This window comes from Embiotoca jacksoni, unplaced genomic scaffold (assembly GCF_022577435.1).
Source record: "Embiotoca jacksoni isolate LCO1_2020_lvr unplaced genomic scaffold, fEmbJac1.0.p SCAF_7, whole genome shotgun sequence".
Lineage (NCBI taxonomy): Eukaryota > Metazoa > Chordata > Actinopteri > Embiotocidae > Embiotoca > Embiotoca jacksoni.
The window spans coordinates 2,642,898-2,667,256 of NW_027185425.1; the positions used below are offsets into that span (position 1 = coordinate 2,642,898).

General features: G+C 42.9%; 2 protein-coding genes across 2 annotated transcripts; one reads left to right on the forward strand and one right to left on the reverse strand.

Annotated features, from left to right (window-relative positions):
- Positions 1-784: 784 nt before the first annotated feature.
- eva1bb (eva-1 homolog Bb (C. elegans)) lies at positions 785-9,313 on the forward strand. Its single transcript, XM_069177132.1, has 3 exons — positions 785-1,238; positions 4,918-5,044; positions 6,172-9,313. The coding sequence occupies exons 2-3, from the start codon at positions 4,978-4,980 to the stop codon at positions 6,603-6,605; spliced, it is 501 nt and encodes a 166-aa protein (XP_069033233.1). The 5' UTR covers positions 785-1,238; positions 4,918-4,977; the 3' UTR covers positions 6,606-9,313.
- On the reverse strand, positions 9,080-23,909 carry thrap3b (thyroid hormone receptor associated protein 3b). The gene is given in 13 exon segments (XM_069177131.1): positions 9,080-10,582; positions 11,275-11,304; positions 11,801-11,950; positions 12,510-12,741; positions 12,895-13,076; positions 13,726-13,801; positions 13,919-14,030; positions 14,203-14,369; positions 15,048-15,653; positions 16,522-17,135; positions 17,137-17,374; positions 20,029-20,189; positions 23,714-23,909. Coding segments are annotated over 12 exon segments (2,757 nt in total). The 5' UTR covers positions 20,157-20,189; positions 23,714-23,909; the 3' UTR covers positions 9,080-10,360.
- Positions 23,910-24,359: the final 450 nt, after the last annotated feature.

Below are 24,359 nucleotides of genomic sequence, written 5' to 3' on the forward strand. Positions count from 1 at the left end.
TTTTACTCCACTACTGTACATTTATTAAGTTACTGGATACTTTACAAAACAAAACATTGAAGACGACAACAAAGAGCTCAAAAGGTACGATGCTTCTTTACAGATTAAACTAATGACCAGTTGGATGCAGGTAGAGCTGAAATGGTTAAATCAGCTGGCAGCTATTCAAACATTTCATTGCTGCCTTTCCTTTTAATGATTTTAATCCTCATTTAAAAAAAAAAAGAAATTACAAAGTGAAACAATCAATTGATTAATGGCTTTAATTAGCTCCAGCTCAGTTATTTCATTTTCCAAGAGGTTAAAGTCTTGTTGAGATTAAAATCTGTTTATCACCAGACTACAGGCAGAGTTAAAAAAAAAAAAATAAAGTGAAAACGTCATATTTTAATCTGAAAAGGAACTATAGCTGTCAGATAAATGTAGTGACGTACGAGTACAATACTTCTCTGCAACGTGGTGGAGTGTAGAGGTATAAATTACAGCATAAAGTCCTATAAATACTGAAGTATCGGAGTAAATGTACTTAATAAACTTCCCAGCAGTGTATTTAGCACCTGCTGATCTTCTCCACGGACTTCACTGCTGAGCTTTTTTTTTTTTTTTTTTTTAACTCCTCTCCAGGTTGAGATTAAAATACAAAGAGCTCAATTAATCCTCGAGCCCCCGCAGCACCGCGGCCCGGTGCCCATGGCAGCCGACGAGCTATTTCCTGTCCCACCCTCCAGATTCAACAGTGAACAGACCTCAGTGTCGAGGGAGAGAGAGAGAGAGAGAGAGAGAGAGAGAGAGATCACCTCCCTCTGGTCAGCTGTGTGGTTTATACCTGCAGAATAGCTCCAATAAAAAAAAAAAATTAAAAAAGAAAGAAAAAGAGGCATTCTTTTTTTAAACTTTTATTTTTATTTTGAAATCACATGCCAGTGGTACATGCGAGAGTTTCACTTACTCAGGAACAGGAAACACTTCCTTCAACACAGGAGTCTGGACCACTCCCGGCCGGTCCTCCTCCCTCCGCGGGATGAGAGGGAGTGGACCTCGGTGGAGAGCCGCTCACCCTCCAGTCCTGCTTGTCACCGACGCCGAGCTGCTCCTTCTTCTTCTTGTGCGAGAGATGGGATCCTATCCGAGTGTCGGATGACAGATCGGGTCCAAACCCGGAGCTGTATATTCTTTTGTTTTTCCCAGGGGAAACTTAAGTGTCCTGTGACGCCGTGCAGCTTTCATCCAGCACCGAGGTGAGTGATGATCTGATTCATGACTTCATTTGCATGTAAAGTCCGAGCTTACAGATCATCATGAAGACCTCAAGATATCTACAGCCAAACACAAAACTCTCACTCAGCTGTCAGACAGAAAACTAGTTTATTAGTAGAGTCTGGACTTTCTTTACACGACCTCAAACTATAAAATAAAAAAAGTCTTTATAAGAGCAGGAGTGACTAAATCATTATCACTTTGAATATTCTCTCATGTATTTTTTTTTTTTTCCTTTTTCTCTCAACTTCAGTGTTGTTGACATTTGTTGGCAGCACAGTTGACTACTGTAAAATAACAAGGCCTGTTTCTCAGCCGTTTCAGGTTTCATCTTTTGACTTAAACAGGGTTATCTAAGCAGGAAATGTGGTGAGGGTTTAGCGGGAGTGCATTTTTATGGGGTTCACATAAACAGCTACAGCTGCCGGGCTTCTTTTTTTTTTTTTTTTCAGCTCAGTGGAGAAGTTATTGGACTCGTCTGGAAATGTTAGGTGTTAAATCTGTCTGCCCGAGACTGCGGCCGCATAAAACGGACATTTGTCCCCCTCTGGTATTTGTGTTGTGCTTCCAGTTTCGGGCAAACTTCACCACAAAGTGGAGCTTTGTGTAAAAAAAAAAAAATATATATATATATATATCTATATATATGGCTTCACTCTGAGGAAACAGAGGAAGAGAGTGCGTCAATTAACTCTGTCTGAAAAGGAAACTCTCTTAAAATAACATGGGAACATTTGTGGACGAGCTGCACAAGTGATTCTGCAGTTAAACATTTGATAATCGGTCTTAGAAAGATGAAGAAAATTACTTCAGTGTTGTGGCAAAAAAAAAAAAAAAAAAATACAACTTTGTTACAACTTGGTAACAAAGACAGCTTTTCTTGTCTTTATGTTCGCCTATAAGTTTCAAGTTTATATCCCACCCCCGTTTTGACTTTGTTTGATTTTTGTTTTTGTTTACTGACTTAAAGCTCAACTTTTGAGTCTTTACTGCTCACCGACATTTTGAGTCTTTACGGGAACTCAAGTTTCAGGATTTTTTTTAAAACTGTCGAGCGTTGATGCTAATTTAAATTTCTAGTCATACTAATCTAAGTTTTAAGTCTTTATACTAATCTAAGTTTCGAGTTTTTATCCGAAGCTAACTTTTTGTGCTAATCCTCGAGTCTTTACGCTAATTTAGGTTTTTAGCTCCTTACGTTAATCTAAACTAACTACGGCTTTCAGCTCTTTACAATAATCTAAGCTAACTACGGCTTTTAGCTCTTTACGTTAATCTAAACTAACTACGGCTTTTAGCTCCTTACGTTAATCTAAACTAACTACGGTTTTTAGCTCTTTACGCGAATCTAAACTAACTACGGCTTTTAACTCCTTACGTTAATCTAAACTAACTACGGTTTTTAGCTCTTTACGCGAATCTAAACTAACTACGGCTTTTAGCTCTTTACGTTAATCTAAACTAGCTACGTGAATCTAAACTAACTACGACTTTTAGCTCCTTACGTTAATCTAAACTAACTACGGCTTTCAGCTCCTTACGCTAATCTAAACTAGCTACGATAATCTAAACTAACTACGGCTTTTAGCTCCTTACGATAATCTAAACTAGCTACGATAATCTAAACTAACTACGGCTTTTAGCTCTTTACGATAATCTAAACTAACTACGGCTTTTAGCTCTTTACGTTAATCTAAACTAACTACGGTTTTTAGCTCTTTACGATAATCTAAACTAACTACGGCTTTTAGCTCTTTACGATAATCTAAACTAACTACGGCTTTTAGCTCTTTACGATAATCTAAACTAACTATGGCTTTTAGCTCTTTACGATAATCTAAACTAGCTACGATAATCTAAACTAACTACGGCTTTTAGCTCTTTACGATAATCTAAACTAACTACGGCTTTTAGCTCTTTACGATAATCTAAACTAGCTACGATAATCTAAACTAACTACGGCTTTTAGCTCTTTACGATAATCTAAACTAACTATGGCTTTTAGCTCTTTACGATAATCTAAACTAGCTACGATAATCTAAACTAACTACGGCTTTTAGCTCTTTACGATAATCTAAACTAACTACGGCTTTTAGCTCTTTACGATAATCTAAACTAGCTACGATAATCTAAACTAACTACGGCTTTTAGCTCTTTACGATAATCTAAACTAACTATGGCTTTTAGCTCTTTACGATAATCTAAACTAGCTACGATAATCTAAACTAACTACGGCTTTTAGCTCTTTACGATAATCTAAACTAACTACGGTTTTTAGGTTTGTATGCGACATCCAAGAAAACAAAATATTTCACAAAACGTTTAAATTATTCCTTTACGGATTAAACGGAGAACCGACTCAGATCTCTGCGGAGTGACGAATGCTTAACGGTTTCTGATAATCAGTCTCGTCGGTGGGCATGAAAAGTCTCAAATCAGCTCAAAATAACATCGTTTGACTTGAAAAATAAATTGCCCACTTACGTTGTTGAGGTCTGGGGGCAGCAAATTGAGGGTGGAGACGGAGTCGCGCTTGGTTCGCCGCCTCCCATGAGTCAGTGAAACCCCCCTCCCACCTCCACTACAGCTGTAATTTGCCTTTAAGCAAATTTAAAATAAAATTTAAAAAAAAAAAGAAAAGAAAGAGAAAGCCCCTGAGAGCGCGCGGGGTCTGCCAAGAGTCACCGGGATAACGATCAGGGTGGGACCGTGGCTCGAGCCCCCGACGGCAGCGATCGGAGCCGGGCATGGTTCGGTCGTCCCCGGAGGGATCGCAGCAGAAAAGGAAAACGTTCAGCTCCCACGCACATTGTTGTTGTTGGGGAGGGAGGGAGGAGGGGGGTGGGGTGAGGTGTGGGGGGGGGGGGGGTGGATCGAGTTTGGAAAAGACAATTCAGGATTTCCTTTGACTTTTCCTGCAACACAACCAGCAGGTCAAAGTTTTTCATTCATCTGGAAAAGATCCGGCGGATCGGGATCAAATTTGGTGTGAAGACATTTGCGGTTCTTACGGGACGAGATCTTCGGTGACCTCCTGGCAAACAAAACCGATAATGTGTGTGTGTGTGTGTGCGCGGTCCTGCACGGACGGGACACATGGATTACCGTGAAGTTTTGAACACTTACGACCCCCTCGGGATTTTAATTCCTTTAAATTGAAATAAACTGTCCAATATTTAAACGTACTCAGCTGTAATAGGAGTTATGTGTCGGCATCGCGACTGTGACTGTTTTTGCATTTAGCGTCGCCACCGAGAAAATGAACATACTTCGTACTCACAGTGAATCATAACTGTGACTTTTTAAATGTAAGTGCTAATTCAATGTACCCCCGGTGATTTTGTTCCCTTTGTTCTCCCCGAGATGTTCCCGGGAACGTTACTTGCTCGCCGTACACCCGAAAGCTCCCTCAAGACTTTCAAATGCTGTGTAAACGGCGACTTGAAGCCGGAAAAGGAGCCGCGTCACGGCATTGATGTGATAAATATAAACATCCCCGTCAGTCCAAGAGGGCCTCGTGTTGCCGTCCCCATCTCCGGCCCGACTGTAAAACACTCACGAGGAACACAATGTCCTCGTCCCCTGACCTCCGACCTCCATTCTCCAGATGCATCAAGTAACTCGGGTGTTGTTTTGTTTTGTTTTGTTTTTTTCTGACAGGATCTCCAAAGGTGCAAAAGGAGATGAGAGACGTTTGAAACCCGTAAAGTAAAAACCAGGATGGAGCCTGTTAAAAGAGACATGGAGCTGCTGAGTAACAGCATGGCGACCTACGCTCACATCAAAGGTAAAGCCTCAGCGTGTCTATAACCGCGGTTTCCCAACATGAGGCCGGGGACTCCCTTAAGGGGCTTCATTATTATTATTATTTTTTTTTTTTTCCCCCAAGACCACAGGAAGTTTACCAGAGTGGGAAGTGAGAAATACAAAAACAAAAATCTGTGCGACTAAAACATCAGTTTGTTTGTTTTTTTTAAAACTTTTCTCTATCTTGTATTCACAAATGCTGCGTAGCTTTATCTTTTAAAAGCCTCGAAAAGCTATTAAGAGGGAAAAAAAAGAAAAGAAAACATCAACAGAGCTGGAAGTGAAGTTGGATGGCGCACTAATGGCTCGAAGAAAACCATTAGCAGAAAAACTGGGAACAGAAAATCTTTGGATATGTCCAAAGGTTTGTTCCATCTACATGTCAACATGTATAAAAAAAAAAAATAGCATCATGACTTAGAAATAGTCCGACACATCGAGTTCTTTTCATGTAATAGGAGTCACTAAAGGAATAAAAAAAGAAAAGGAAAAAGACGCACGGTAGCAAAATAAAACGCTGAACTGACAGTTTTATAAGTTTTTCTGGCTTTTGTTCTCCTGTGAAAAAAATGTACTCTCCTGTCACTGTTTATTATATATAACGTGGCATTATTAGATTATGAATACTAATATGTGATCAGCTACTTCATTTCAGCGGTTCCTAACATAGGGTTCGGGCCCCTTCAGAGGGACATAAGATAAATCTATAGGGTCCAAAGAAGCTCAAGATTATGTTCACTTTGGATTTCTCTCAAGTTGCTGCTTTTGTTGGGAAATATTGGATATTTTTTTTTCTCTTTGTGCCTTTAATGTTTCATAAAATGACTCCATGGGAGAAGTTTAAAGGAGAAACGTCTCTGCTAAGCGCTTGTAAACATTCAGAAGGACTCCAACCGGATTGTTTTTGTAAAAGGTCTCAAAACCCCCCAAAAAATTTCGGATGCCGCTGGTTTAATGTTGAAAAATATTTGATGAGTTAATTGTTTTTTTTTAGGTCCAAATCTTAATCTAAAAGTAGCTGCGGATGTAAAAAAAATAAATTAAAAAAAAAAAAAGTGCGATATTTCTAGTATTTTAGTAAATGTACCCGTTTGTGTGCCGACGCAGCGAACCCAGAGAGCTTCGCCCTCTACTTCATGATGGGCGTCTGTTTCGGGCTGTTCATGGCGCTGTGCCTCCTGGTGGCCGGCATCGCCTGCAGGACGCGCCGCCGCTCCAGACCTCCTCCGTCCCCCGAGAGGAGACAGCTCAAGGAGTCGAGTGAGGAAGAGGAGGAGGAGGAGGACGAGGAGGACGAGGAGAGCGTTGCAGAGGGGGACGGGGTGGAGGCGCAGGTCCCGAAGGTGACAGCGGGACCCCCGAGTGACCGGCAGTCCAACGGCACGCTGAGGAGCGTGAACGTGTTCGCGTCCGCCGAGGAGCTGGAGAAGGCGAGGCGTCTGGAGGAGAGGGAGCGAATCGTCAGGGAGATCTGGAGGAACGGGCAGCCGGACATCCTGGCCACGGGGACGGGGACGATTGGACGAGTGCATTACCACTAACAAAGACACTTTGACCGGGCCTTAAAGAGACATCCAGCGTGCGTCGGACATTAACACGTTTCACCTTTTTATTCCTGCGGAGACACAAAGACGTCGATGTTTAAATATGTGATTGGATGGAAATTGTTGGGGTGACGAGGGCGACGGCAAAAACAAAAACAAAAACAACGATTCATTAATTGTGTAATTGTGATTCCCCCAATTTAAACCTTTATATCATAACGGAACTTTGATTGTATAAAAGGATGAAATCAAAGTCTGACTGCTCAACCTTCAACCAAATATGAATAACTTTTGAATTTACCCTGAAATAATACAAATATAATGAAATCATCACAAGAATAAATATAGACCAAAAAAAAATAAATATATATATTGTAATATATTTGTGAATTTTTTTTTTTTTAAATGAGCTGAGAAATGTTCTTTTGTCCAGCATATTTTCACAAGGTTTCGATTGATGAAAAGTTTATATGAAAAGTGGCATTTTGACATAAAACAGCCTCAGTTTTAAAATTCACAATTAAATAAAAAAGAAACTGAAAAATAAAATGCCATTACCAAGATAGAATACAAATTATTCAATAAACTTAGAAACAGTTTCAGTTATACAATAGATCATAATTTGTCTATTTTTTTCATGTGATTTTTTTTTTAATTGATTTGATATTGAACCCTTTGGGTCACCATAATTGTGTTATAGGAGAGATTTGGCTTTGTCTGTATTCAACCTTAGTGTGAATAATTCAAAGTTAAACCGCTTTCTTAAAAAAAAAAACCAACTACGCGACTCTTACTCATCGTTACTTGCGTGTTAAATGTGGACCAAACAGTTGACGTGAAAACATGCCGTTCACTTGAACTCGAGAATAGAAAGAGAGGAAAATGTGGACAGAAATATTCAGCCGACGGCAGGTTTATATCAATATCCTCCATCCGGTGGATCCGACTGCAGCTGGTTTGGCCCGCAGGCCCACAAAGGAAACATTACTTAGAAATATGGCAGGTTCAGAAGAAAAAAAAGAAAAAGAAAAGATTTACCCAATCAGTTACGGGTAAAAAAAAAAAAAAAACTGCTCAACTCACAACCCTTCAGATTTACCAACTAAACCGTCCAAAACCTTTGGGAGCACCGTTACACCGCATGGGAAGAATACCAGCACGCGAATTGATGAACTGAAAGAAAGATTCGCGTCTTAACTGCAGTTTCACGGCGGGCTGATCTTGGCGTAGGAGTCAACTTCCCACAGAAACCCCTCCAGTTTTGTTTTTTTCCCAGGTTTCGCGTCTCTGACCCCCGTCACTTCCTGCGTTTCCCTTCCCACAATTCCCACCACACTCGATCCGTCCCGGTTTTCGTCCCCGACACTGCTCGCCCTACGGTGAAGACGTGTCTGTTTGAGGGTATGAAAGAGCCTTTCACCTCCGCCGTACTGTAGATATTACCAATGCGCAGCAGCTTCCCCGAGCGGATCCCAGCGGCGTCCCCAGGAGACGGGGCTATTTTTTTTTTTCCCCCCCTGCTGGCCGAAGCTCCCTCATGAAAGGGCCGATTATGTTACGACTGGAGAGCTTGCGTGTCCGGTGTCCGTTAAGTGTCGTGTTTTAAGTGGCGCTCACTGAATTGGGAGATTGTTTTGGGATTCGGATGAAAACGGCGCTCCATTGTGACAAAATGTGACTCATGACCTGATGATTTGTGCTCATTCTGTTCATTCAGTCGCCTGAACGAGAAAAAAAACAACATCCTTCACCCCCGACGCCCCTCCGCAGAACATACTAGAGACGTCATCACACCAGCTGGGTGCTTTTTCTTATTTTGTGAGAATTGATTACAAACATGAACTATGAAGCAGTTTGTTAATCAATTAGTTGTTTATTTTCTAAATGAAATCAACAAAAGCGATTCATAAGATGTCCGAAAATAGTGACAGATGCCACGTCTTTAAGTTACTTTCACAGAAGACAAAGTAAAGCTACAACTGAAGGGAATAAATATGTGATTCGTTATGAAAGCTTCCTGTCAACATTAAGGGCGTCGTTTAAATCGATCGATAGAAAAATCATTGAGGTTATTTTTTAAGCAAAAGTGTCCAAATATGTTCCGATCTCTGCTTCTCAAAGGGGAAAATATTACGCTTTTCTTCTTGTTATGTGACAGTAAACTGAGTATTTTTGGACTGATGGTACATGAACAAAATAAACAAACTATCTAAAAGATGCCATCTGAGACTTTAGGACATTAAAACAGGTATTTAAAACAAATTTTAGGCTTTAAAAAAAAAAAAAATCAACAGACTTACCATCATTTTAAAGGCCCAGAGAAGCATTGCTGCTACATATTTTATTTATTTTAAGTCGAGTTGTGTTGTTATATTGTAATTACTATTATTATTATTACATATGGCAGTGGGGTCTTTAGAAATCTCTGCAGAAATTTAAAGATCTTGAAAAATGACATTCACAGAAATGGCCTGAATCAAAGAAAAATTTATTGAAAATTAAAAGACAAGTACTTCAAAGCTGTTGAGAACAGTAAAAAAGTTTTCAGCTTCAGATTAAACAAAAAAAACCAACAACCAACCAAACAGTCCTACAGTCCTGTTTCGTACATGCAGTATGTACAGAGTCAAAAGTGGGACGAAGCAGCAGTCAGATTCACAAAACTAGTTCTGCTAGTTCATTTCTTCTCCTCTTGAAAATACAGTTTTAGTTTTTGCCTTTCACAAAATGTTTTGGTTTTTTTTTCCCACAAATTTTTAGGTCTCTGTTAACTTTTTTTTTTTAATTTTTTTTTTTTAATTCAGGTTCTCTGACAAAATTTAAAACGGCAGGATTACAATAATTTAATGTCATAAATCTACACTTTTGTCATAACTATTCGCTTTATTCATTAAAAATCGAGACAAAGGTAGCCACTTACCTCAATTAACATGACAGAAGCAGAAAACTTGCATGGGGTCAAATCAGGGGATTCTGGGTGCCAATTAGTATTTACTTTTTTTTTTTACCATCTGCTCTGCTTTTAAACCGAAAAATCAATGACAATACACACGCACACACACACGCACGCACACGCACACACACACGCACACACACAAACATGTGTTCGCTTCCTAATGAGAGACACAGGTGAAGTGGCACTGTATGAAAATGCTGAGATAACAGAAACATCAAACATCCAGCAGTAACTTTCAGGTTTGTACGTCACGAGCCGCGCGCCGCCTGCTGATTGGTCCCGCGGAGCGAGGTACGAATCGAGGGTTTCATGCAGTAACATCAAAAGATGGACCACGGCTCCGCACGAAGAAACACGTGACTGACGAACCTCTCACAGCCGAGGCGGTCCTTTCCGACAGATACAGAAATATACGTGACTGTAATATTATTATTATTATTATTATTATTATCATCATTTTCTAAGGCACAAATGCTTTTCTTAATTTTTGTGGTGTTTGCAGTCAAAATGAACATCTGAATCTTTGTTGCCTCGGTAATTTCCCTCCTTAAAAAAAAAAAAAAAAGACGCAAACAAAAAAAACCCCAAAAAAACCTCACCGTTATATTAACTACACTCACAGTAACCGCGCTGCCCTTTCATTCAAACCAGTTACGCTACTTTCTTCACTTTCACTGTTAAAAGGATGAGATGAAGTGGAGGGGAGGAAACTGGGGGAGGGGGGGGGGGGACGCCCCGTCGTCGACTTCTGTGCGACACGCTCGGACTCGACGCGGAGGCGGCGGAGCGGGAAGCGTTACTGCTTCAGGGCGGAGGCGTCGCCGGCGCCCTTGGTGTCCTTGTGGTCTACCTCTATGTTGTCCTCTCCCAGCTCCCCCTCTTCGCCTCCCTGGTACATGTCGTGGGTCCACTTCGGGCTGCCCTTCCGGTACACGAAGCGTCCGCGGCGCGCCGGGAAGGAGCCCCGGCCCCGGCCCCGGTTGTCGATCCAGGTTTTCTCTCCGTCGCGATCGTCATGCTGAAAACGCGCAGAAATACATCACGTTCAGAAGACACGCACGACTCGAGACGGCAGCGTGAAAAATCAGAAGTCCTTTGCACGGCAGCATGGTTTCACACATGCTGGTCCAGTGCAGGAAAATGTGAAGAAAGAAAGGGGAAATTAAAAATGAAGGGTCAAGTGCCAAAAACCTGGACTGACTTAAAATGTCTTGATATTATTTTTTTTTTTGCTGGTGGTTAAGTAAGAAGTATTTTGCTGAGCGGCTTCTACTCTGGTTAAACGCTCTTTGCTTACTTTTTAATAAATGAGATTAAACTTCCCTTCAGCGTTTTACCGCCTACTTCTGGTGTCAGCTGGTCTTATTTTTGAAAAACTGGGTTCATGAGAGTTTAAACTAAAACGTCTTTTCAGTCTTTTTTTTTTTTTTTTTTTGGGGTCCTCATCGCCTCCGGATAGAAAACATGTGCGACTCAGGCGCTAAAACTTGGATGGCTTCCTCCATAAAGAGTTCATCTTCTCTTTGCTCCCTGCGCATTGTTTGCGCTGGACAGGAACTGAACTCTGAACTTGGCGATCCGCCCTCGTAGGAGCAAACATCTCGCTAAGCAGTAACATAAACATCATCATTCTCGAACACAAGAATCAACAGAATCAAGACGTGGAGCAGAGATAAAAAAAAAAAAAATGAATGTCAATGTATTTCTTACAGGTGCAGTTTCTTCCGTTCTGATGGGTCTCTGAAAAGATTAAAAAAAAACAAAAAAAAAAACAATTCCTTTAAGGTTGAAGAATTATCAAATTGTGGTTACTGGAAAAGCGTGTGGAATATTTACGCGTGTTAACTGGGTTTAGCAGTTTGTCAGAGAATTAATGAGGTGATTTGATAATATAATGAATAGAAGGAAACCAGTGTAGTTGAAGCTTCTGGATTTCCCCCCCCCCCCCCCCATCACTGTATATTTTAGGTCTATAGAAGTGTCCGTGAATTAACGATCAATCAAAACAATCAGTTGATACAGCGGACGCGATTAATAAATTTAAAAAAAAAAAACCGCTGGCTGTCTGAGGGTGTGACAGCGAGCCACCGGGACCGCGAGTCGAAGCAGCTACATGGAAATCCAACCGCCATCGACTCCATCGGGATTTTGATATTTTACCGTGACGCGTCCTAAACGTCTTCACCTTAAATGTCTGAACATGCCGGCGAGTCAGTTGGCGAGTGCAGAGACTCACCAGGTAGTACTTCCTGCTCTTGGGAGTGTACTCGGGGTCCCACTCCTCCTCCGGAGGGCGCGCTTGGGGATTCATATTGGCGGGGTTTCCATTGCTGTTGTTGCCTGGATAATTTCCCCTGTTCCAACCTCTTCCTCGGACTCTGGGGAACTGAGACCGAAAACAACAGGTGCACTCAAAACGCGCAGTCAGGAGACAAAACGCATTTTCTACAACAAGATGGACGATTGGTTTTAGAACTGGGTCCACACTCACGTGGACCCAGGAACGATGGCAACAAGAAACACACACACACACACACACACACACACACACACACACACACACACACACACACACACACACAAAAAAAAGGCCATACTGATGGAAATCAAGCATTAGTTTAGTGATGAGGTGAGTTTCCACTGACTGGTGCTACATTACCTTAATAAAAACCAGGTAGTGCATGGAATATGTATGATAGAGTGTCATCATCATTATCATCATCATCATCATCATCATCATCCACATTATGTTCCTTAGCATTAGGAGGAAGGAACAGAGCAGAGAAGCGTAGTCTACTGTGATGCCGTTAGGACAGAGAATCGCAAGAAGATGAGATGTCAGTACCTCAGTGAAAAGACAAAAAAAAAACAAAAAAAACAAACAAACAAAAAACAAAACAAAAAAACAGCAGCAGAGACGAAGGAAAGCGCAGACGGGAACTTACAAATCCACGGCCTCTTCCTCTTTCCGTGTTGTGGCCCTCGTATTCTCGAGGGCCCCTGTCCCCGGGGCCGCTGTAGTCCCGCGGAGGGTAGCGCGAGTGGTTGAAGGCCTCCTCCGATTGCTCCATCCCCTCCCCCATGTACTCTTTGCCTCTGAAAGGCGGAGGAAAAGGGGATGGAGAGGACGAGGAGGAAGAGGAGGACGGAGAGCGCTCCCGCTTCTTCTTACCCTTCCTGTGAGGAAGAACAAAAAAAACAAAACAAAAACAAAAACAAAACAGGATGCGCGTCATGAAGAGCCAAACGCTTGTGGGAACGGCGTGAAGGTACAACGTGCGGGCTGTGACGTTGGTGTTAATGTTCACTCGGTGACAGTCGGGGACGTACTTGGATTTCTTGTGGTGTTTCCCAGATTTCTCAGAGGACCTCTCTCTGCTCGGTCCTCTGGAGCCTCCGGGGCTCCTCCCCCCTTCACGCTTGTAGTCGCGCTCCTTCCCAGCAAACCTCTTACGCCTTTCAATATCCAGGCGAAGATCCATCACGTCGCCTTTGAACTTTTTACTTGGGTCCTGCAGAGACATGTTTCTCGTTAACCACTAAAGCAGCCGGCGGCGAGACCGATGGCTAATTTTTGAATGAAGCAATCAAGCGCACATATTCCCATATAATAAATGACACTACACAACATTACCTGATAATATATGCTTATCTACAGTACAAATGAAGATTCAACAACTTATACGAGCACTGTGCTCCCTCTAGTGGTCAAGACAAAACATTCATTACATTACTATGATCAATAGTGCAGTTAAAAACTATGTGTAGCAAATAAACAATACTACAAAACATTGATATTTTGTGGAAACCAGCAGCATGCATGTTGCTCACTAAAATAAACTGACTTTGTTCAGATTTTTTTTTCTTTTCAGGAAAAATACTTACAAGGTAAAGGCACTGATAAGCGTCCCTTGAGAGGCTTGGACTCTGGATCTTAATTCACTTCCTTTAAGCCTTTGCTTGGGTTCGTACATACCCAATCAATAACCATATCTCATAGGCTGGGGGGGGACTTGCTTGGCACTTACAAAACACAATTGGGCTCTTTTGATTTAGAAATATGCATCCTTTGAAAGAAAAGCACAAAGCTGAACACTGCTGCTTTGGATTATCTCAGATTTGCTTGTTCCAAACACGTCAAATTTCAAAAGGGCTCGTCACCTTGTAGCTCGTCTCCTCCATATCCTCAAACAGGTGAGAGTGCCTCTTAAAGGCACTGGGGGAAACATCGATTCTCCTAAAGAGAGGAGGAAAAGCCCTCAGGTCAACCACATGCTGTAAAAGAGACTGCAAGAGTGGAACTTCTTTTTGTTGAATGCGTTCGTTCGCGAATGACCGGAGCGCTCGAGGATACCTGTGGATTTCTGGGCTCTTCCTTGGCTTCATCATTTCTGCCTCGGCAGCTTTTCTTTGGTACATGGCAAACCGCTCACTCAAAGTCATGTCTGAGGAGTGGAAGTGTTGAGCTGCAGACAAGAGAACAGAAAGGTCTTATTCCACGCGCACAGTTGACGGCGGCTGCGGCAACTAAGGAACGCGCGAGCGATGAATCGGGAGGAGCTCGTCGACCGTCCCAGACTCCTGCGCGGTTACCGTCGGCAGAGAGGCGGGACGCGAGCGGCACCGGTCACACTGTACCTTTGATGTAGTGCACGATGGACACTATGTGCTGAGCGAACAGCTCAGACGGGCTGCGACGGAGCTGCGCCGACTGAATGTGCTGGAAAATGGAGCGAAACTCCGGATCTTTCTTCGAGGGGTTCAGCAGATCTCGAGACATGAGGCGATCTTTAGACAGAGAAGAGCTGAGAGGACAGAAGAAGTGAAGCACGCTGATTAAGGCAAAAAAAAAAAAATAAAAAGCATAACTGTACTGGGCCGAATAGATATTTGTTAGAAATTGTGTTTAAGGAATACACGTTTACATGTTCACATCATCAGATACTCTTGTTGATTTGAAGCGAGTACTGGCTGCATCAGTGTGTTGCATTACGGGTCGTTCGTCACCTTGAGTGTTACTGAGGCAGCTGATCATTCAGCCCTAGAAGTCTTTACAAAGTTTTAACAAATAGTTGGGACATTTTCTGGTTTGCTGCTTGTATCATTTCATATACACGTGGTGTTGCGTTCGTGTCCGGCGCTGCGTCGTATGATTTTTTTCATTTCATTTCTGTGTTTTGTGCTTTAATGTATTCATATATCCTTGAGCCGCGGCTGTAAAAGCTGCAGTATGTGGCATCGGTTGTTGCTAAACACAAATAAACCTTACATAAATAAATGTGTCGCTCTGGGACGCAGGAAGAGCCTCAGAAACTCATCGTGGCCGCTATGAAGGATGAGGAGCTGTTAAATGAACCCGAAAGTGTTTTCCAGCTTCAGAAAATCTTTGTGCATAAATCAGCTGTTGGAAAATAGAGGTTTGTCTTCTTTTCGAGCCGATGGTGTAGCATCGCGGTGTACGTGATGTGAATGACCGCACGTACCTGGGCATTTCGTCAATAGAGCCGATTTTGAGCTCAAACTCTTCCCTGGACGCGGACAGACGAGCGGCAGGCGACTGTTCACGAGGCGGAAAAGCTCCGGGGAAAATCGGGGGGCGGCCGGGGGACGGACTCCTTCTGGCCTTCTCCTTCTCCTTCTCCTTCTTCTCTTTCTTCTTGGACTTCTCCTCTTTCTTGGAGCCGTGTTTGCGGCTTCGGTACACGTCCTCCTCCGCGTCGGCCGTCGGCTCCGCCTCTTCAACGTCTCGCCGGCTTTTCTCCTTGACGGACGGATAGGACGTCGGATAGGTCGGCTCGTCGTCCCATTTCCCGAAAATGTCCCGAGCGGTGAGGGCGGGCTTGACGTCGCCGTCCTCCTCCGTGTCCCTCTCCTTCAGCCCGTGCGACTTGAGGAACTCCTCTTCTCCTGCGTCAAAGAAAGGCAGAGTCTTGTCTTCCTTGGAGTCGCCAAAAGAAGAGGACGAGATGTTGAAGAGCTCCCCTGACTTGCTGCCTTTCTCGAGCTCTCGATCTGCGCTCATCTGCTCCTTATCGCGACCGTTCTCCTTTTCAGCTGCCTGCTTTTTGCTTTTATTCTCAGCCAAGAACCTGAAACAGAGAATCAAAGTGAGCTTTAGCACCTGCAGCGCCACGTACGGTACCAATGTGCTTATTTTAAAAGACGATACTTCAGATGAATAATGCAAGAGGGAGGAAAAAAAAAACAAAAAACAAAAAAAAAACACAAGTACAAAATAATCTCAAACTGAAAGACCCTGAAAGGTGCAAAATATGTTGCTTTTAAATAAAAATTTAAAAAAAAATAACTGCAATTTAGATTGACCCACGTTATTATGCAAGAAAAAGACATGCAGAGAATTACAGTCTGCATTAACTTCAAGTTACTGAACAGACCATAAAATGTGCATGTAGAGAAATACTTGGATATGATCATTTACATGAAAATGACAAATATTTAGGTGATTATTATCATTTTAACACGATGGCTCATCAACCTAAAATTCTGCCAATTTTATTTCCCAAATCAATTTATTTTGAAGAAAAACAAACAAACAAAAAAAAGTCCTGGAGACTAAGAGCAGTAAAAACTATAAACTCCAAACATTTTGACATTTACAGGTCGGCTAAGGATTTTAATTTACTATGTTTTTCAAAAACCAAACAAATAAACAAGCCCATCCCCAGTGCAAACAGTACAGACCAGGACTCACATTTCAATGCTTATACTCACGTAACCACCACTGTCATAAGTAAGTGGAAAAGGACAACAGCATTTTCAATGCACTTAAAATCAGGAGTCTTATGTTTCATTCCTTTTTAACCTGCTTTCTTCCAAGGATCTTTGAAAAAGGCTAAACATATTTGAAAGACAAATAACGTTCATAGTTTGTTAGGATAATTAAATACAATGGAAAACATTTCGTTATCTAGAACAAAAGAAAAGTATTGGACATACTTTTTGAAGGCTGCAGAGATCCCGGCCTTATCTCCAGCTTTGACATCTTCCTTTGAGAAGAACCCGAAGCCGCTGAACGAGGCCGTTTGTCCAGACTTCGTGGGGCTCTTTGTTGGAGGGGACGACGCGCTGCCGATGGTTTTCCACAGAGGGCCGCCGCCGCTGCTGGGCCCTTGGCTGTCAGAACCGGAGGGAGCGTCTTCTTTCTTACTGTCTGGGGTGGCTCGTTTGGGGCTCGCGTCATAATCAATCCACTTGCCTCCGGACACCTTCTCGATGGCGCTGCCGTCTGCTGCCTGACCCGACTTCTCGTCTCTGACTTCTGCTACCTTTTCTTTAGCATCCTTGGAGGCGTGCTTGCCTTTGCTGCTGCGATGGCGCGGGGACGAGGACCGGGACCGAGAGGAGAAGCTGGTGTGTCGAGATCGTCCCGAGGACGAGCGCTCGGAGTAGCGGGAGCGGCTCCGGCTGCCCGAGCGCTTCTTGGGTGTGCGGGAGCGTGAGCGCCCCCTCCTGGGGCTGTGTGAGTGGTGGTCCTGGTCATGGTGGCGATCGTGCCAGCCTCCTGCTCCTCCACCCCCACCCCCACCACCTCCTCCTCCACCACCACCACCCCCCCCCACCACCGCCACCGCCACCCTGCCAATTGGACTTATAGCCGTAGCCCCCGCCTCCGCCTCTGTTCTGGTAATGCCCGCGTTGGTAATAACCTCGGTTTCTGCCCCGGTAGTGGAAGGGCCTCCGGTAGCCTCGGTTGTAGCCTCTGAACCCTCCTCTGTTGTTCTGATAGTCCCGAGAAGGATAGTTTCTGTAGGACGGAGAGTGGGACCGTGAGCGGGAACGAGACCTCGAACTGGAGAGGAGAGGAAAAGGAAAAGACAGGACGAACATGGAAGAAGATGTGGTGAGGCATGGACGTTACGGGAAGTGACTCGGTCGCTAAGCAACTTTGCTTGGCGGTAACACTCGGTCGACGTAGGACAAGAGGCCGAGTGCAACACCAGGAACACCGGACCAAATAGTAAAAAAAAAAAAATACAACATCTGTCAAACCACATGACCAAAATACTATACTTCGGTCACGTTTTAACAACAAAAACTGCTACATGACACCCGAGAAAATCCACCTGCTGAGGAAGACAACGAGATGCGGTAGAAAGCCTCGGAAACAACCAAGTAGGACAATGTGTCTCCGATGGTCGAGCGTGAACCTTCAAGCTCCACTTTTCTTACCGTTTGGCTGCGACCTAACCCAACATGGAGGAGGCATCATGTGGATTAAATCATAAAGTGGATTGTCGAATTCTCAGTAAAGGCTGTGAGTCTTTCTACTAACACATCCATGTGACAATGAAATAAGGATGAGTTATTCCCAGAATTTAACCTTAAATTAAAATAAGGAAAATCCACAAATAGAAATCAACCACAGGATTTTATTTTGATTTATTAATCAGGGTTTTTTTTGTTGTTGTTATTTATTATATTAGAGCTGAAACTAAGTACCAGATTCAGTAAATAAACTAATGTCAGAAAACATATAACTTTAATAGTCGACTAATTGTTCCTTATTTGGAACTAAATTCTCAGACGATCCAACTGTTCTAATGTAAAATATTTTCTGGTCTTCTTTGTCTTCTATATGAGGAAATCCTATATATTCTAGTTTCGGGCCGTTGCTTGGAAAAATTAAGCAATTTGACTTCATTACAAAGTAAATTTTCTAAATCGTTTTTACGTCACAGCCCCAAAAAAATAAATGAATAAATCTATAAATAAAACAAATAAAATGAACAGAAAATTACAGTACCTATCTGCAGCCCCACATTATAATCACGTGATTAAAACTGTAACACAGCAGTAATAGTTCAGTTGTCTGACCAGCAGATGGAGCCAAAAGCAAATTCTGGTCTTACATTGTTGTTACCTTTAAGGACGTAATCACAGACAAAACATTCTTCGCTGGGGGTGGGGGAACCCAGTGGGGGCGCACAATGGCCTTTGGCGGTCCACAGGCCCTATTTTGGGCAGCTCTGACAATAGACCTACGGCTGGCTGGATGCGTATCAATTCAACAGGATGCAACAGGAAAGCACCTACGCCGAGCACCGCCGGCTCATCCTGACTGAAATGATCTGTACGTAGTTTGTAAACATTACAGATCACACCGAGTGAAGCTTTACTCCGCACACACTGACCTTTCAACACATTCCTGAGTCAACATCAGTCAGCGGTTGCATTAAAAACAAGTGAGAACAACTCAAGTGGGCTCTTCTTTAAAATTACACAGAAATTCAAAAATCAAGATTCATTAAAAAAAAATGTTTTAACTGAGGACTTTACGAATAAAACATTGAACTCGCACAAAACAGATAATCCTTTACAAAAACATTGCTTGCCAACGCGTGACAAAATGCATTAAAGGAAACCTGTCGAGTGTTGTTTCTTTTGCTTACCCCTTACGCCTTTTCATTGGAAGAGAGCAGTCCTGGACTGAGCTGCATTACATGGAAAAGACACTCGTTCCCACAAGCAGACCGGGACGCAATAAGCTCTAATCCACAGAGGGAGGAGGCAGTAAAGGGGGAGGAAGATACAAGAGAGGCCAAGAGTGAGCCGCTCTCCACCTCCATTTGCCGCTTTGACAAATCATTGACACGGAGGGAAAAACAAGCCAATCCAACCACTCGCTGTTTGTTAAAGCGTTTAACCCTCGAGCTTCCGACACAAACCGACAACAGTGAAGCTGTCCGGGTGGGAAAGACATTCTGGAGAGTCTTTAACCAGAGTTAAAGGTGAGCTGACGCAAATCAGTAAGTATTCCCGCCCCACGTGAAGAGTTGCGCAAATCAGGAACAAAACTCGAATGAGTTGGGAAGAGCATCGTAAAACGAGGCAACAAGAACAGCTGAACGTAACACAAATACACACCATATATTGCTATATCAAACCTTAAAAGAGACTAAATACAAACTATACACATGCAGACGGTTTCCGCACATTATGCCCGAGCACTGATTAAAGACGTGCTTTAGGCTGAGATGAATCCGTCGGTATAAAAAGTGATTCAGGGAAACTGCTCGGCTCTTCACGGGAACGCTTCATCATTGAGGAGACATGGTGGCACGATGAAGCAAATAACGACTGCAATATAAAACTGCCATTTCCTTGGTGCTTTGCACAGAGCCGGTGGATATTTGTACTGAGGCACACTTAGCTTGTACACATTTTCAGACTGATGAAGACAAAAACTTTGACCTGTACATTTCAAAATCTATGACCACAAGTATTGATTTCCACACGTGATTTTAACCAAAACAGAAAAACAAACCATTTTTTTTTTTTTTTTTAAATTAGAAAATAGTCCGTTATATTACACAGCTACATTGAAGGTTGTTGTTGTTGTTTTTTTTATAACGTAATCAAATATCCATCATTCTCAATAAATTTAGCACAAACGGAAAAGTCGTTTCTGAGTGGCATCAAAATACAGAAAGCAAAAGGATTTACCTGTAGCGACGTTTTCTGGATCTTGAGCGGGAGTGGCTTCTGGAGCGAGATCTGGTGTAGGACCTGGATCTGGACCTGGACCTTGATCTGGAGCGGGACCGAGCGGGAGAATCCGGAGCCTTTGACATCTTTGCGCTCAGGCCGGTATAAACACTCTCTTCCTTAAAAACACAAGAAGAAAAGTTGCTGCCAAATATTAAAGCTGAACAAAGAATTTGCCTTCTAACCGTTCACTGAAGGATCGAAACAAGCGCCGAGGATTATAATGTTGCTTTAACGTGAAAAGGAATTCCAGCAAATCCCCCCACATTAATCAGGAGTGTGCACCTAAACGCTTCCTGGACCCGCTGACAGGCGGAGGCTGCACAGCGTTAATGGCACCTTGTCGTCCGCCATCGAGACCTTAAAGCCCCGCGTGGCCTTGAACTGTCAAGAGGAGAATGAATCAAAAGCAATGTTGAGATGAAGAACCGAGGGCCAACGGGCCGGATTAAAGGCTCCGGCGGACAGCTGGGACGGCACGTAAACATGTGCACAGGAGCCGGCAGCAACATGACACACGGAGCGGCACAACGCACAACATGTTCGGGCTGCTGCTGAGGAGGAGTGAGCGGCTGGCTCAACATCACACGCACTTCGACTACCCAGAGACCTTGTAACGACAACAGACCGGCGACGGGATCCGATTCTGATTCCTGAGGTCACCCGTACATATTTTACAACAAACAAAAAATGAGTCTCGTGATTGCTGCAGACGGTGCCGACAAAACAAAGTACTATTTTTTTGTAATTATATCGCATTTCCAGCTGTACATAAAAACAATTACTGATTCCAGATGACCAGTAGATAGATAGATGGATAAACCACTTAAAAAAAAAAAAAAGATATATATCACTTTTATTGTTTGTTTTTCAGGCAATTATGCTGAACATTGTTTATCAGTAAAATGTAAAGCCTGTCGATGTTTGAGTTGTGGTTTGATGAGTGGCAAAAGAAAAAACAGCAGGTGAGAGACCATATTTAAGACTTTTAGAAAATGTGATTACAATTTGAAATGCATTCTGGAGACATCTTAAAAGGAAGCTGAAATCAATGCTTTGTAAGAGTTTCTGTCATCTCTACTGCTGCTGCTAATAAAATCATTTAACGTAAACAGAGCCTTGCAGAATTAAAAATCCAAGCTGCCGTAGTATAAAAGGTACAATTCTGATGCCAAAATCATCAATCAGTCCTGATTAGTAGCAATAACAATGCAACAGTATTCATGCCTTTGAATTTCAGACTGACTACAGCAAGAAAATGTTTCCTTTAAGGATTTTTCATTGGATATCTTTCATCAAATTGCAACTACAAAACAAACATTGCCTCCCTTAAGTAAAGTAACCTTGACTATAAAACAACTACTGAGTCACCACGAAAGGAAACAAAAATTTCACAAGAGGCGGTGGGAGATTGACGACACCTTTGGACAGTGAAGTTGTTTTTCTCTTTTTTTTTTTTTGGTATTATTCCAACACTGCAGGACCAAGAAAATGAGATTTTCTTTATCTACATGCTTCTTTCTGCCGAAAGGAAAAATGTCCTTTAAATCACCTTTACATTTTTTTTTTTTTTATTTCACCCACCTAAATTTAGAAGCTTTTGTCTCTTCTGCTGCCTTTTCACAGAGATGCTTCAGTTATTTCTGAGCATCCGGCTCTTACAGTGCAGCAGCCCCGAAGCAGGTAGTGCCGCTTTAGCGCAGGAAGGCGTGGAGAACGCTTTTACTACAACAGGAACTAACCAGGATGTTCAAAAGGCAGCGTCCCTGGTGATAATAACGTCAGTCTGCTGTCTAAACAGCTAAGTCCGAGGCATTTCCATTGTATTTTAGGATCGCCTCAGAGACCCCAATTAAATGCATAAAGGGGGCTTGTTTTCTTTCACGTTTGAAGGGACGACAGTTGCTATGTGCCAAACAAAGGTTCCCTGCCTGTCTGAAACTACAGCAGGCCGCTGGACTGTTTTCCTACCGCCTAAGACAATCAAAGGGACAGAAGGCCCCGACTGCCCTTTCACTAAACCTATAACTTTCACCATTCATCATTCAGGTAAACACCACCTCTCTGCCTATATTCCCTCGTTTCATTGTAAACCTTTGTCATCCTACGGGAAGTTGCGAGTCTCTCGTGAAATAAGGAGGCTGTTACGTATGGGGGGGAGGTGGGGGGGGGTGAGTTTAGTAGACAAGAGCTGTGCGAAAGTATGCCGACACCCTCCCAACGTGCACAACCTTATAAAAGCGCTTTACGGTTAACAATTAAGAGTTTGTATTCATAGCATCGTCCCTCTTTCTGCTCTGCTGTGGAAAAGGCCTTGCAGACTTTATGCCCTGAATAATAATTTTACTGGAGGTGCATCAGTGAGTTGAGTTTCACCACATCGTCTGACTGTATGCTACCAAGATCCCCACTCTGCCTTTGACATTGAGGCAACAAAAGGAAGTGAAAACTAACACAACCAAGTTAAGCTTTTTCCATCTCGCCACTGCACGACGTCTCTGAAAGCAGAGGAAGGAGAGATTTTTTTACGATCCGTCCGCTCGGCAAACATCGATTGCGTCAAACGTTCGCTTGCAGTGAAACAGTTTGCCTAAACTATTTCATAATGAGTGCTTCGGTGCAGTAAACAATGCAGAACCGGTTTTGATTTACACAGAAAAGCGGCAGGCCTGGTTGTGTGTGTGTGTGGGGGGGGGGGGGGGGGGGGGGTTGAGGCTAAAGTAAAATTAACAAACACAGTTACTGTGTAGGGAAACAGGAAAGGACCGCAACAGCGTTAGAGGTCGAAGGACTGTTTGGATAATGGTGTCATTCAATAAAGTATTTTTACCCTGATCTATGCCAAAATGTGTTATTAGACTGCGTCGCCGTATGCCAAACAGACCCAAATCCACGTAGAAAACATACACAGTGTATAAATAGTGTCCAGGTCTGGAAAAAAAAGAATCAGAAGTGACCTTAAATTGCAATACCACTGCGGGCCACTAGGGGCCACTAGGGGCTCGGGGGAAAAAAAAGCTTTTGCTCTGATACACTCCCAGTCAAAGTCCCTTTAGTGCAGCTATTTACAACACAAACATTCAAAAAGGTGTCGATATGAGGGTTTTACTGCGGCTATTTACTCGCGTCTACGGTCTTAATGGTAATACATTTATGTGAATGTAAACTGAAGGTTAAAACAATCAGTCCGCTACTGAATCCGCACAATCTCACTTGTGTTATGCCAAAAATGTACAAACCAACAGGAGGGCAATAATATGCAAATTACCAGCAGATTTAGTTTGTACAGTGTCTGACTTGTCATCTCTCACTTTTACAAACGTGTTACAACAAGGGACTTAAAAATCTTACACATTGGACCTTTAATCTACTAATCTGTGCACTTATTCAACTTTTCCTAACTCAAAAATCGATCTCCCGTCTTGACATATAAAATGAGCATAAAGGCGAAAGAAAACATTGAAATAAAACTGGGTTTAACCTTTAAATTCGGTTGTTGTTTTTTTTTTTTTTTTACATCCTCGACAGTGTCCCTGAACGCACCAGCGCTTGACGGACACGTTATTTTTTTTTTTATATTTCACAAATCAGCCAAGGAGGCGCTAAACTTTGACTCCCTCCCACCATAAAAAAAAAAGGTTACCTTTTCTTGTTTTCCGAGGTTTGTTTTTTGAAAGGAAACGTTGAAGCGACCTGGAGAGGCCGGAGCTGCCTGGCCCGTCTCGTCCGCCTCCTTCCTGGTTTCGTCGCCGCGCTGAACCCGAGTGTTGAAGCCAACGGATGTTAGCAACTTAGCTCGCCAGCGGCAGCGCCCGCCGATACCGACGCGGCGAACAAAACAAGACGCACCTCACCTCCAGAAAAGGCAGCGCAATCGGACTACGGAGTCATGCCCCGCTAAATACTCGCCTGGGGGTGCATCTGAAGCGTTTGTCGATCGGGCTAAATGCGAGCTTTGAAAGGCATCGAGACTTAACGGTTGCTAACGACCGAGCTCACGCCGACGAACGCTAACGTTACGTCCAAATCGCGCGAGACTTCGTGCGGACGGACTGAAGACGTAGATAAACCTGCAGGAAAGGCTCAGACGTCCCCGGTTTATGCTCCCCTTTACTACTAGGTATTGAGCCGTATATAGAATATAAGCCTGTTCATATTTTCTATTTCTATTATATTTATTTTCTCTGCAGCTGAGAAACAAAATGGTCAAAAAAAACACTTAAAATCACCTCCAAGACACAAATCAACAACATTATACTGAATGAAGACTACTACATGCAAAACAACTG